The sequence below is a fragment of the Furipterus horrens genome, unplaced genomic scaffold (genome assembly GCF_987537825.1).
Source record: "Furipterus horrens unplaced genomic scaffold, mFurHor1.1.pri manual_scaffold_17, whole genome shotgun sequence".
Classification (NCBI taxonomy): Eukaryota; Metazoa; Chordata; class Mammalia; order Chiroptera; family Furipteridae; genus Furipterus; species Furipterus horrens.
Genome location: NW_028327187.1, coordinates 98469529 through 98484712, shown reverse-complemented (window position 1 = coordinate 98484712; position 15184 = coordinate 98469529). Strand labels below are relative to the sequence as shown.

Genomic DNA, 15184 nt, shown 5'->3' with positions numbered 1-15184 from the left:
CTCCACGCCAGGAACAGCAGATAGCCATACTTGCAGAAGAAAGGACAACTGTTATATAAATTTAACTCTATGGAAAGCACAACATATTTGCCCTTATTTTTTCTTTTTCCCATGGATGAGTGAAAACTTTCATATACTGGTAGACTGGCACTGAGACATCATTTTCATAAGAATACAGAACAAATTATTTTGAACTGGAGAGAATTCCACAAGAAGATGCTATCTATCCATTCATTCACTCATGTAAAATATTTTTTAGGGGACATCCACTGGGTGGCAGAATCCATGTATTGGGAAAATACTAGTTAACAAGACAACGTCTCTACCTTCATTGAATCTACATGCTAATGGTAGAAGAGAGATTACAATCGAGTAAAGAAATAAACATTACATTTCTTTTTTTAATTTTTATTCCCACCCCAACATTACATTTTCTGATTGTGGTAAGTGTTATTAAGGGAAGTCATCTGGCTAATGTTCTAGAACACGATGGAGGGGTGAACGGAATCTTGTCAACTACGTCTGACAGGATGTTGAAGGAAGTTTTTGCTCTACATCCTGAAAGATGACAGGAGGTCAACAGGGAAGGAACCAGAAAGTCCCAAGAGAAGGAAAACATGGTGCAAAGACAGACGTGAAAGACATTTGGGCCAGTTTGAGGACAGAGGAAGCCTTTGTAACAGTACATTAAAGAGGCTCTTTTGCACTATGGGGGACAATGAAAGGGTCTAGATTCCTCAAGATAATTTTTCACATAAAAAAATATAGTCACTTGTATGTATGATGCAAGAACCTAAAACAGTGTGGGTGATATCATTCATATGTTCCATACATATTTATAATTAACTAGATATTAATCGGTACTAAATTTGAACTTCAGAGATCACAAAGGGAGTTGTCAAATAATTATTTTCCTTATATTTAGCTACCCAGATATTCTATTAGTTAAGAATTTACTAACTAGTATAGAAAACAACTTGCAAAGATATCCTAGAAACTTCTCCAGTTATTTTATTCTGGCAATAAACGTCCATACATTGCTGTCCAGCTAAAGAGCTAATAATCCCTCTAAGTTATGAATTAATCTAAACATCTTAAATTTGTACAGACATGAAGTCTTGCTTTTCCTTTAACAATGCACCTTTTACCCACAGATTAGCCACCACTGAATAAAACTTTCCTGTTTTACATGGGTTAAAGGAGGTAGTTCATTTTGTAAAAATTGCTCATGATTATAGCATATAGTCTTTTTTTGTGCATCTTACGTGTTCAGTAGTTGGAAAAATGCAGGAACTGGAAATTTAAAAATTGGCTAGGAAGAGATAATATTTAAGAAATTGAGTGATAATCACCTGAGTTAGAAATTTTCAGTGAGGCATTGGTTAATACCTTAAAAGTGTGTCCATGGTTGTGTGATAAACCATATTAAATACAACATTAAATGCATATTTCAGAACTACTGGTGAAATCATCTTGCACTCCCATTTAGTTCTCTACTAGGTAGCAGTCTAGTACTCCTTGAATATTACACTCAGGAGATTAGATAAGTAAAAGGGTAAAAATTATGGAATATTTAAAACAAAATTAAGTTATATAATGAAGTGTCTATGAGTAAATGCATTTGTATTATTAAAAATAAAACTAAACTTCAAGCGCATTTTTAGGTTTCAAAAGTCATTGGCTCATAAAGGAGAACAGAACAAATATCAGAAAACTTAGCAGATTTGAACACACCATAACTTTTTAAAATTTTTCTTTCATGAAAATCGAAGTTAGGAAAGCTATACACTTGAATTAATTTTATTCATCTGTTCTAAGAATATGTTTCATACAATGAGAGTCTTAAGTAATCATTGAAGAATCAGAATGATTCACAGATGGTGCAAGTGCTTTAATTATTTATAACCAGTTGTTTGGTGCATGCTCAGAAGGATACTTCCAATCCCACTGCAGACGCCATCTAAGCTCCCTTCCAGCTGGTGTTCCATATTTTGAAAGCAAATTTAGATTGGAGAAAATTACACTTGTTATTGTTGTGTTGCAAGTGGAGGTCAAATTGCTGTGTATAAATTCTTGTACTTCTTTCCTCCTCATTGTATGAGCTATATTTATCAAATATCACGTCTTTTGTATGATTGCTATGGATTCGCCAATGTTATTTTATGTTTTGTGTTGTCTGGCTCATAAGGGACACTAGATAAATGTTTATTGAATGAAAGAAATACCAATTCAATGTATCCAAAATAAAAACTTGAGTTTCTATGTAGATTCCCAGTAAGTGTATGGAATTTTAATTTCACCGAAACTTTATCGCTATTAGGAGATTTTCATTAAACACAAATAAAAAAGAGAAGACACTAATATGATAAAGCAGTGTCCCTACCACAACCAAAGAGACAAGATCAACAAACCTCTTTAATAATTAAAATTGTATCTTGATGTTGGAATCCTTACTGGTAATTTTGACAGGAACTCAGGCAAGTTACTTGACAAATTGTAGTCTCTTTAGGTTGTTATAACTAGAGACACTTTTTGTAAAGATCCAGTCATGTATACCTCACTGGTCTTACACAAACTATTACCTCACAACAAAATAATTGCTATTCATAATCATTTCTACTGGGCTAAGATAAATTTTGCTTAATGTCCTTATTCACAATGAGAAGTAAGAAACTGTTCCAAAATAGTTCTATCAAATGTAATTTTTCAAGTACTGTCATTTCAAGGAAGAAAATATTAATTTTAGTGAAACAAGTTACTTTGGTGCCAAAAATGAGTTATATTTAGTCTAATTCTATAAATAAAATTACACAAAACTCCACATATCAGCAAAGCATCAGAATCAATTTTATGTTTGTGAAATATAATTACTATTTATCATCAATCTCCTGAACATTGTGTTAATTTCTACTTGATAGTACAATCTGATATAGTATATTACTGTTAAAAAGTAAGATTATGTCTATTAATATATTTGACACCAAACTGAATTGTGACTGTAGTCCTTTATTGTACCTTTAATTCAGGAGATAAACAACATACAGAAGTATGTACCTATCACAACCATAACCTAACTATACAATATTTATGCATGTTATTATAAGCAGTGAAGCTAGTTTAACATATTTATATTATAGTTTAATGTATTGGGCGATTTAGAGCCAGTCATTAGAGACAGTATTTCTACCGTGATATATAATATAAATCTTATTTATAAAATGATGAATTTGTTTAAATGTGTAAAAGTATACAATTGCAATTACATCTTATTTCATACTAATAGCTTTGGACTGGAGAGATTCAGAATAACCAAAGTCCTGTGTTAATATAGTTGCTTACTCTCCTTTGCCAATTCAATTGATGTTCTTAAACCTTATTATCCAGTTTGGATAATTCATTTTATTTCAATAGTTTATATATTTTTCTCCCTTTACTTCAAAAACTTCATACACTATTTTTATCAAGTTAATGGTTTTCTAAAATTAATATACACAATAAATTTTGCATGATCTTCTTCTAAGCATTAAGAGGATGTTAAAATGATTTTATTCATCATTGACCGACTATTAGATTCATTCATTTATTGAACAAATGCAGATTGTGTACCTACTCCTTGCTAGTCTGTTTTTGGTTCTGAGGGCATAGCAATAAAAAAAAAAGGTGAGAATTTCTTCATTTGGCGAGTTTTCATCCTAGGGAAGGAGATAATACGATAAAGATTGGAAATATTTGTAACTTTCCAGGTAGTGCATTTTATGGAGAAAAATAAATGGGGAAGGGGTTGAGAGAAGGAAACTGAGAGAGAGAGAGAGAGAGAGAGAGAGAGAGAGAGAGAGAGAGAGAGATACAGGGAGAGAGATACAGGGAGAGAGAGAAAGAGAGACAGAGAGAGACAGAGACAGGGACAAACTTGAAGGCAGGGAAGAACAGGGCCACAAAGATATCTGGAGGAAGAGGGTTTTAGGCATTGAAACAGATAATGCAGAGGGGCCAAGCCAGACGTGTTCAAGGAAAAGTGAAGAGATCAATGAAGGTGGAGCAGAGTGAACAAGAGCCAAGGTATTAAGAGTTACAGCCAGAGAAATAATAATGGGGAAAATCACATATCCCTTGAAACTCAGGTAAGAATTTTGAATTTCACTTTAAAATAGATGAGAATCTATCAGACTGTCTTGATCCAATGAAGACACGCACTGGCTCTCCCTTTTCAAATGTTGTCTCTGCTTATTGTGTTGAGAACAGGTGAAGGAAAGCAAGGGTAGATTTTCACCTGAAACATGGAACGGGGAGACTCACCACTGTGGTTCATGAAAGGAGGAGCCGGGTTTTATAAATATAATGGTCATAAGCTTCTACCTGGTATTCAAGTCGTGAGACTGGATGAAAACAGCAAGGCAGGGACTTCAGAGGAAAAATGAAAAATGTCCAAGGGCTGAGCGCTGAGGCATTCCAACATTAGAAGAGAGAAGCAGGTACCGCCAATACATAAATTAATGGGGTGATCACACGGTGAGGTATAAAAATGTTAAATCACCATATTGTACACTTGAAACTAATATAACCAATATAAGATTGTATACTAATTACACCTCATTTTTTAAAAAGTTTTTCTGACTATACCATAATAGGTTCATAGGTAGTTTTTTGTTCATCATTTTTGAAAACAGTATTCTAACACCATCTGGCTTTTATCATTTCTCTAAAATCAGCTGTTATTGTTTGTTGTGTCCCTACTTTCCAGGTAATCTGTCTCTTCAGCAGTGTGTAAAGTGTTCTCTTCGTATTTGGCATTTTCTATATTTGACCTTCTCATACTCTTCCATACCCTTTCTCTTATATTGTCTATATTTTAATCTTTCTTTATGCATTTTAGGTAATTTAGTTTATGTATCTTCCAATTTCCTGATTCTCATTTCTGTTCTATCTAATCTAATGCTTCACTTGCCCACTAAATTATTAATTTCAGTTATTACACTTCTCAATATCTAGACGTTCCATTTGATTCCTTTTAAAACAAACTTCTTAAACATTGATTTTTATTGTCTCTTGTTCCTGATTCATACATTTGATGCAAACTTTTACTACTGTAAAACTATTAAATATATTTATTTTACATTCCATATCAGGTTAATTCATTATTTTCTGTCTTTGAGAGTCGGATTCTGCTTCTGGCTTCCTTGCATGAATTGCCATTTCAAGGCTAAACTCATGTTCTTAGAACTTCACCTGTGGGAATTATTTAAAGTCTAAATTTAAGCAGTGTTAAACCAGAATGTATTTGAATTTGCTCCTTTCAGGTACAGAGAACACAACCAACTGAGAAAAACTTCTATTTTTGGCTTTCAGTTTTTCAGGACACAAAGCAATGTGAACTCTGGACACCAACAATTGTGCATATTGTCCAGTGACCATAATAAAAATATTCTGCAACTTCTTTAGGCATTTTTGGTCCTTCATTATCTCTCTTAATTCTATAAGGAAGCAGTTATTAACTTTATCTTGAGGCTCAGTATTGAGTGAAACTGTCCCAGGTAATGGGAGACTCAAGATATAAACCTAGGTTTTCTTACACAGAGTATAAAAGTTATTACACAATGTCAAAGGTTTTCTAACATGGGTGGAATCCACTTTGCAAATAGTGACCCAGTCTTAATTGTATGAAGATAATACAATGGAATTTTGGAGATTTTTGTTGATCAATTTACTATCAAAACTTTCAATTAAATAAGCCATTCCTGTTGGCATATGTACAACTCCTGTTTCTTTTATATGGTATTTACATATTCCCTGCGCTTTGTAGATTTATTTTAATTCATCTTGGTTGGAATACCAACATACTTATTCAGTTTGAGGGCCTGTGTCTTCCTTAAGATCTGAGAAATTTTTAGCCATTATTCCTTAAATAATGTCTCGAGTATTCCCCCGGTTCTCTGCTTTTTAACTTATATTAGCCATAAACTTCCCTAATTCCGTTCTCTCAGTGTATCCTTTATATTTTCCATATGTTTAATTTTATGTGGTGTATTCTGATAATTTCACCATAGAAAACTTCTAATTTTCTTTCTTTAATTACTTAATTACGTGTTTAATGTATCTAACTAGATTTTTTTTTTTTTTTATGTCGACGACTAGCTTTTGGTTCCTACAAGTTTTACTTGATTGTTTTCATCATAAATACCTGGGCATTTTCAAAGCGTTTTATAAATTATTGTTTATTTTATACTTTTATCTCTATAATTAGTTTCAACATATTTTCTTTAGAGTACCCAATACTTTTTTATAATTTTAAGTTCCTGAGGTACTTAACATCTTGATCGCTGTTACATGACTCTAAGTCATAATGTATTGATTAGTCACTAGTGTTGCTGTGGCTGTGAGTCGCTCCCACAAGATTGATTTATCGTATTATTCAGAGGGAGTACTCCAAGGATTTTACCAATCTTGGACCAATTTTATGTTAATTTCTCAGTTCAAGAGTGTCGAATCTTGTGGTTAGTGTAAAAAAAAAAAAAAGATTCCCCTCATTTACTTTTAATTTTCACATAAGATTTTTTTCTCCAGTCCCAAGCCTCGGCAGATGAATTGAGTTTGTGAGCAGGATTTATCCATTCCCCCTCTACATCCCGAGGAAAATGTAGGAAAGTTCTGTTTTAGGCAGGGGTTTAATTCACATCTCATAGTAACGTGTTATGTAAGACCACATATTTTCTACTGAAAGGTCTTTAAAACTTTTTCCTAACTTTTAGGCCTTCAATGCAGGTCCAATATCATATGAGATAATGTGTTCTTTTATGGCAACTGGGGGAAGAGAGGCTCCATCATGTATTTGAGCTAGCTATGTGTTTAAAACTTTATAAAACTTATATTTTGTTAGTAATTCCCGTACATTGGAAATGAGGGATGAGGGAATCAGTCAGTCAGTCCTCTTCCTGGAAGTTCATTCTAGCTGTACATACTCTATTTACTAAACAACCATTACACTGGTTCTATTCCATAACTAGATACTAGAAAAGAAAGCTATCAAAATACCGATAAATATTATGATCACCAACAATCTAGACAAACATAAAATTGTAACTTGTCCAATTCCTTTAACTCTTATGTGATGTTAATTACAAAATTGAACCTGAGAAAAGAAAAATTCTATAAGCGGCTATCTTCCTGGTTTCCTTTCCTTAGCAACCATTATTAGTCTTCTATATTCACAACTGTTTACTGAACAACACTCTGTCTCTGAAGAAGAAAATTTTTATGTTCCCCAATTCTCCAAGGATCTTGAATTGGTAGCTGAAAATATCTGTTGTTATTCCAAGGCAAAGAAAAAAATGTGTGGCAATTATGCAAAAAAAAAAAAAGTTTCTCCCTTAAGACTAAAAATTAATTGGCAACCATTATGTATTTGGAGAAAATAGACACTAAAAAAAAAAAATGAGTGACGGGCTATCAAATCTAGGTTTGGACATTATTTTGGCAGTCATCTCTGTGATTATTTTTCTTGTACTCTCTGCTTTTTTTTTCTTTTTTGTAAAAAATAAAAATTCAAAAAAACAAAAGCATAGTGGTACAGTGATGCTTCTCCTCCCCCCATTTTTTGTGCAGAACACTAGTTCTTCATAACCACTGAAACAGGAATGCTATCAGGAAACTGAAATAAAATTTCCTCCCCCTTTGTACAGCAACCATCCAGATGTGAAAGTCTACAGAAGCTAGTCCCCTTGTAGAAATTCATATCCACATTTGCATATCAAAAGCCCCCAAAATTTCTAGAGTAAGGAGACTTTTCTTAATCCAGTGTTTCTCAAACTTACTTGGACACTAGATATTTTTTTTCTTTCTTTTGAATAATTCCCACAGTATTTTGGGAAGCTCTGAGATCAAGTCTGGTATCTTCTATATCTTACATGTGCCCTTGGCCATAGCTCATTAACTTAATTTTCTTACTATAAAATGGCAGTGAAAATACTATTTACTCATGGGAGGTTATTAGTTGGATCAAACTAGATGTATGTGAAAGCTCTTTGTAGATGTGAAGTTCTATTCAAATCCAAACAATTTTTAAAAGTTACTGGAAAAATGTTCACACTACGAAATTCTTTACATTTTAAAAATATTCATGAAAAGACTCGTTTATACAACGCATTTCTTGTGGCATTTAAAGTGAATCTACTAAAAAATTAATTTTCTATCAACTTTTCAAGAACTTGTATATTTGGGAGATGTGTACTTCTAATGTTGTTAAAATACTTCTTGCTAATTTATGCTGATGAGGTAAAAGCTATCTTTTGCAACAATTACTGTAACCTTCCTTACAGTCACCCTTCACCACCTCCAAGTTAGGTTTCAAGATCTTTTTGTCCTTTCTAGGTATATACCCTTCCATAAGTAACTGCAATTCTGAACCTGCTATTGTGAACAGCTGTCTTAAACTCCCAATTGGCATGTATAATTATAAGGAGTATAAAATTATGTCTAAAAGAGAAAAAGTACCTACTAAGTACTAGCTGTCTAGATATACATCAAAGTTCTATTAAGTGTTCATTGATCCTAAATGGCAGGACAGCTAAGTTCAAGTACCCAGGTAAATATCCAGTGAGAAACTATTTCATTAAGAAACAATATGGACATGGACAATTGGGGGGATATGATTGTGGAAAAAGGGGTGGGCTGGGTAGTGGGGAACAATGGGGGAAAAATGGGACAACTGTAATTGAAAAACCAAAAAATAATAATAAAAAAAAAAAACAATATGTGCAAAGGTCCTGAGATGGAAATAATCTTGGTGTGTTTAAGTGGAGGAGAACCTTTTATGCCTCAATGCCAGGACAATGCCAATCAAGTTGGAGTAATAGCAGTAATAGGTAGGGCCCACTTATTTAGAATTAGAGGCTGCTGAAGTCACACATGTGAGATGATTACCCTGTGGTCTAGGGTTTCCACAATGCAGAGGAGCGATCCAATTAGAGATGCGTTTTGCAAACAGAGACACAGGATTTGATCTTAATTACATGGATAATTTAAGAGAAAGGAGGAATCATGGATGATGTCTAGGTTTTTGACCTAAGTGAAAGGGCAATGCAGAAAGAGCTTGGTAAGAGTCAAGTTATGTAGGAGAGGAAATTAGTTACTCTTGACTTTGCTATGTTACATTTGAGATACTTGTTAGGCATCCAAAATAAGAAGTTGCATAAGAAGTTGTTGGATATAAAATATTGGTTTTCAGCATTATTTACTTGGAATTTGAAACTACAGGATATCTAGGGCAAGCGGGGTTGTGTTTAGAAAAGGGACATTTATTTTCCTTCTAAGATGTTTGCATTGTTTGTCTTTTAAAAAATTTTCATTGAATTTACTGGAATGGCATTGGTTAATAAAATTATATAGATTTCAGGTGTACAATTCTATAATACATCATCTGGATATTGTATTGTGTGTTCACCACCCAAAGTCAAGTCTCCTTCTTTCACCATGTATCCCCCCTTTATCCTCTCCTACCTCCTTACACCCCCTTCCCCTCTGGTAATCACCATATTATTGACTGTGTCTATGAGTTTGTTTTGTTTTTACTTTTTTGCTTATATAGCTCTGACATGACACAGTCCCCAAAGTGCACTAATTTTACACTACTTAGCCTATTTTTGAGTCTTTATCTCTATAACAGGAACAATTAATTCCTTGTTTTAGACTCGAGTATCGAATGTTAAGCACTATACAGTCCTGCCTACAATCTTGAGTTGCCAATGCTAACATAAAGAAAGACTAAATGAAAATAATTCAGCCCAAGAAAGGCTAACATTTATATCTAAAGAGAACAGAATGGGACATTTAAGAGAAAGAGGAGAAAAACAGAGAAGGGGAATGCAGAGGGCCATTATAGAGTATATAACTTTTGGCTAAGCTATTTGCTTATGGGCATCTCAAATGTCTTCACTGTAGACTAATTGGGAAAGTAACTCTAACCAGTGGATGTGTGAAATCAGTTTCTAAATATATGTTAGTAACTGGTGAAATACAATGGAATATAAAGATATGTCTTGCATATAGCTATCAAGCATCTATCATCTTTTAGGTCTAATTAAAATCCAAAGTCAAATATAATTGTAATATTAAAGTGACTGTTACTCATGCGTATTGTTCTTGCTTCTACTATCATGGAAAATCAGGAGTTAAGAAAAAATATTTTACCCACCCCAAGGACCTTCTAAATTTAGAATCTTTCAGTTGCATCTTATTATTTTACTCTGTTATTTTAAAATTGTATACTGGCTTATACATCCTTACTTCATTTTACCAAACATTATATTATTATGTTTTACAAATATTGTTGAGAGCCTATTATGTGGAATTACATTTTAAGTGGGTTTCATGGATATTTTTGATCTTGTGTCTATCTAACTATAAAGTGTTAATAACTTACCTTTACCAGGTTGTAAAAAGTTTTAATCCTGCATATAATATGGATCAAGATTTGGGGGAAATTAGAATGGAGAAATTAGTAGTCAGATAATGCAAAACAAAGAACTTCTCCCTGAACGACCTATTAAATCTAGGTAAAAGTACTTTACTTGAATTTTCTTTATGGTTGTCTTAATCTTTCAATTCTTTTTGCATCCACAGACAGAAGGTCTCTCTGTCAGTGTAAGCTTGAGTGATTTATGACATATTATTCTTATAACATCTAATATGAAGAATCATAGACTGAAATGTATCATCAGCTGTAATTGGAATTCAAATGTAATATAGTTTAAATATATCTTACATAATATTTCTTCTAATTTTGCAGAATATTCAGCTGCTCTTAAATCTTAGGGTACTGGATTTCATAAAAAACTATGTAATCATGGATTTTTCTAACATGTAAAAAGAAGTCACAATAATACAGAGTATATTTCCATTGGCTATGAGGAAGTAGTAACAAAATTACATGTTTATAGAGTTATATTAATTGTCTTAGACATATTTTCAAATATAACCCCCATGTTAAACGGAATCAACAATATCATATATAAACATCCCCCACAAAGTCTAATCTATGGATTGAAACAAATGAAATTGCCATTACATAGGTCAAAAATGGTTGACTATCTGTTGGTTTCATATGATTCAACCTAACATAACTCTAAAGCCTTCTTTTCAAGGCTCTGACATCCTGGTTTTGCGAGGAGCACCCTGCTCATTTACAGACTGGTAACTGTTCCGCTTCACTTTACCATTTCTCAGAAGAGAATCAAAACGTGTATGTATTAGAAAATCCCAATGATTTATGCCCTATTATAAATAAAGGGCTAAGAAGACCAAGTGTCTGATTATCAATCGTCTCTTAAAAGAGAAAATCACAAAATTTCCAGCCAGTTGTTTGAAAAAGAGCAGTTCCTTTTTCTTTGATCTGAGATATTTCAGTAGTCACAATACTTAACATTTTTTCAATCTGCTATCAGTGATCAACCATCTCGCTAGGCATTTCTTCCTTGAATAAACCTTTTAACCCATTAAGTAGATAAGCCAGGTCTGAGGACTAAACTGTTAAAGCCAATGACATAAGGGCTTATGCAAGGTGGTATAAGATGGCTCACAGAAGATTTATTATTTATCATGTGTACATTAAGAAAGTAAAAGTAGCATGAGATGATCTCAGAAAAGCAATTTTTCGATTAGACATTGAAACAAAGTAAATGTATGATCAATTGACAAATTCACATTGTCAATCTTATGAAAAAAATGATGCAGCAAAGAGATGTACTTTTCCATTTTGAAAACGGGGCTGCTTCCTATGATCTGTGAATTTATTATATTTTTAACCTGAAAAATTAACCACTAGTCCTCCAGAAGCCCCAAATGAAGGGAAACAACTCACTTTCAGGATGCATATTAGATGTTTGAAACTGCATCCAGATTTTGTTGTTGGTTTTTTGTTTTCTTTGGTTAGTAGGCCTCTGTTTTTAGAGTAGTAGTTGCAAACACATACATGGGTTTGCCAGTAACAACTCACAATTTGTGCAAAGTTGAGTCTTCGAAACTGAGCAAATTTGCTCTCAATTTCCCTCCAGCGATTGCTGAGCTGGATCTGAGTTGGCTCCACTGCCACTGCGGCCCCGTCCTCAGACAAGCCCTCAGCTTGCCTGCGCACTGCATTCAGCTCCTCTTTCTTCTGCTGCAATTCACGTTCAATTTCCTATTGAGCAAAACCAATACAGGGCCCAGGGCAGTTAGCTAACCACATCAACCAACCTGCAAGCAGCACATACTTCTCTCAGCAATGTCACAGGCTGTTGCCATTTTATTGTCATTTCTCGTAATTTACAAATATGGAAGCCATCACTGTCATCTTCACCCAAGAGTCCAAATCGTATTTCTCTGATTTTTTGAATGCTCTGTTTTAGAAATCCTAATTAAGAAAATATTTCAATTGATCTAACAGTTTTCTCTCTTCTGAAGTCTTTTGCCATTCTGGGTACTGGCCCAAATTGAAGTGATTACTTATTATTAGGGACTGGATATTATATATAGAATATAATTTAGAGGGTAAATGAATAACTTATTTATTTATTTGTAATAAAGTTTTGAGGGACTCAACAGAGAATGAAGCAAAATAAAAAGTGTAAAACAACAACAGAAAAAACATCTTCAGACAAGATGCAAATAAATCTACAGAGATTTGACAATGATGCGTGAAGATGTTCAGATGAAATGAATGTGCTAACATGAGAAAGAAGCCGTCCATATACCGATAAGTCATTTGCTCATCTGGAACAAAGATACACAAAGTCAATTACAATTTTACCGGAAAACACATGACATGTCTTAATTTGTTTTTACATTGTCTAAAAATAAAACCGTTTATTCATTCAACGTTGTGTTCATTGCAAAACACTTACTACAATACATTCACCAAAACAAAATACAATACAAGGAAATACATCAAATCAGAGAGAACACTAATAAAGGCAACAAAACCACATCAACATTTTAAATATGGTTCACACAGTTTCAGTTAAATAAAGGAAGTGTCAGCAATAAAATCTAGGATTGACATTCTAAAACAACATTACCTGTATTTTCCTCTCATCTCTCGGCTCAGGTAAGCTGGCTAATTTTTTTTCAATGCCATCCAAGCGTTTCAGGAGATCATCAGCCTGCCTCTTGTACTGATACCACTGATGAGAAATTTCTAGAGCCTTTTTTCTTCTTTGAGACCTCAAATCCTGTTCATGGTGCAGATATTATTAACATATCAATATATATGTATAGTACACTTCTGACTGTAGTTTTTTAAAAATAATCAGTCCCTCACCTTGTACAACTTTCGTAAAATTTACATTAAAATGCTAACCATACAAATAGATGATCAAATTATGTATTGATGTGGCAGGACCCATGTACATGAAGCTAAGAAACCTGAATGACCTCCATAAAGTATTTTCTATTGGCTTGTTTAGACTTGACTGGAAACCCTGTTTATTTAATTGACTTAAAGAGTCAAGTAAATTATCATGTAGTCTATTTGAAATAATTTAATATGAATACAACGGAGTTAACAAGATACTTGTACCAACTTAACTTTGTATTTGACTTTTAAAATAGGTTTAAAACTTCTAAAATTTATATCTTATGTCCTGGGGTTCATACAGAAAATTTTAAAGTTTATGTAGTCAAATAATCACATTCATGGTTTTAGAAATCCCTGTAGAATGTTTCACGGGTCATTAATATTTTATGATTATCAATACAAAATCATCTTACTTACCATATAAATTGTTTCAAGCTATATATGTAGAAGTGTGAAAATTGTATTTCTGAGTACCATGAAAATGACAGTTTAAATGTTAGGAATTTTTTTTTTTTCTTTCAAGGCTTGTATGGTCAAGTTTTTCTTACTATATCAAATCATGCTCCAAATGCAAGCTAATGCATTATTTTCTAAAGAAAAGGGATAGTGCATGGTTTTCAATCAACCTGATGAAATAATTAAGGGTGACTGATATAATAAATCAAAAAAGTGGGGATTAATTATCTTGCTCTGTACAAGCACACCCAATGTCTTCCCTGATCAATGGGATTTGTTGAAATGCCACTCTATGGTAACACAAGGGAACATAAGAGCTCCAAATACAGTTTTCATTTCCTCACAGCAGTAGCAATTAGAGTTTCATGTACGGATTTAACTGGAGCAAAAGAAAATAACAAGTATCAGAGAACTGGTGAAATTCATTCTAATAGAACGTTTCTCCCTTCTTTGCAATATTTCATAAGGATGAATTTCATTAGAGCCACTGGGAAGGTTAACATAGTTACTGAATTGGGTGGTGTAGGTTGGCTTGGCAAGTGGAGTAGATTTTCATTAGTTGCTTTTTGCACATATTTGCGATAATAATCTAGATTTTGTTCTCCATTTTTGTTCAAAACTGGGGAGGCAATATTTACTGCAGTTTACATGTTTAGTTGGATTTCTAGACCTACTGTGGAGGTCATAAATGCCTTGGACGAGACAGGTGGAATGCTGCTTTTTTCAAAGGTACCAAGATACAGCCACGTGAAGGAGAGCTGAACAGTGCCTTGTCCGTGACACAACTCATACCTTGGCCAGGAGAAAGGGACTGTGTTAATAAAATCTGAATCCCCTTTTATTTCCTAAGCACAAGGTGATGTGTACTGGGTAAAGATACTTAGAGACATTATGTGGATTTGTCTACAGGTATTCCAGATAAACATTAAACACTGCTGTTCAGTAGGACACATATCATCATATGACCAGTGTAGATACTTTGGAAAGCTTGGTCACAGTTGGAAACATGTGAATTACACAGGTTTCTGCTTTTCTGAGCACACTGTGGCTGGCTCTTGCATTCCCTTGAGGAACAGACCTCTCCTATTTACTATATTTATCAGCAGTTACCTTCAGCACCCCTGCTGGCCAATTACTTTCCTTGTGGATTACTTGCAGGCACAATATTGTGTAATTACTTTCTCAGCAGTGTTTATTTGATTGTCTGGCTATACGGGAAAAGGTTTTATACTCTTATTTGCATATAGAAAGCTGACTCCATCCACTTACTAGGTGGATTCACGTACATAGCTATACGGCTCTAAGAGAGTGATTTACAATGAGAAGCTGGGCTATTAACAGTGTTACAAAATCAGCCATGCATGCAAATAGTGAATATTGCAAAGCACATTAAAAAAAAAAAAA

General features: G+C 33.6%; 1 protein-coding gene across 1 annotated transcript in view; it reads right to left on the bottom strand.

The window, feature by feature from the left end:
• Positions 1-15184, bottom strand: part of DMD (dystrophin) — a 1939482-nt gene that overhangs the window by 1118015 nt on the left and 806283 nt on the right. Inside the window, exons 40-41 of the mRNA XM_090265340.1 lie at positions 13047-13199; positions 11987-12169 (exon numbers count right to left, since the gene is read on the bottom strand). Of these exons, the coding sequence (XP_090121466.1) occupies positions 11987-12169; positions 13047-13199 (336 nt within the window). The remainder of the gene's footprint in view (positions 1-11986; positions 12170-13046; positions 13200-15184) is intronic.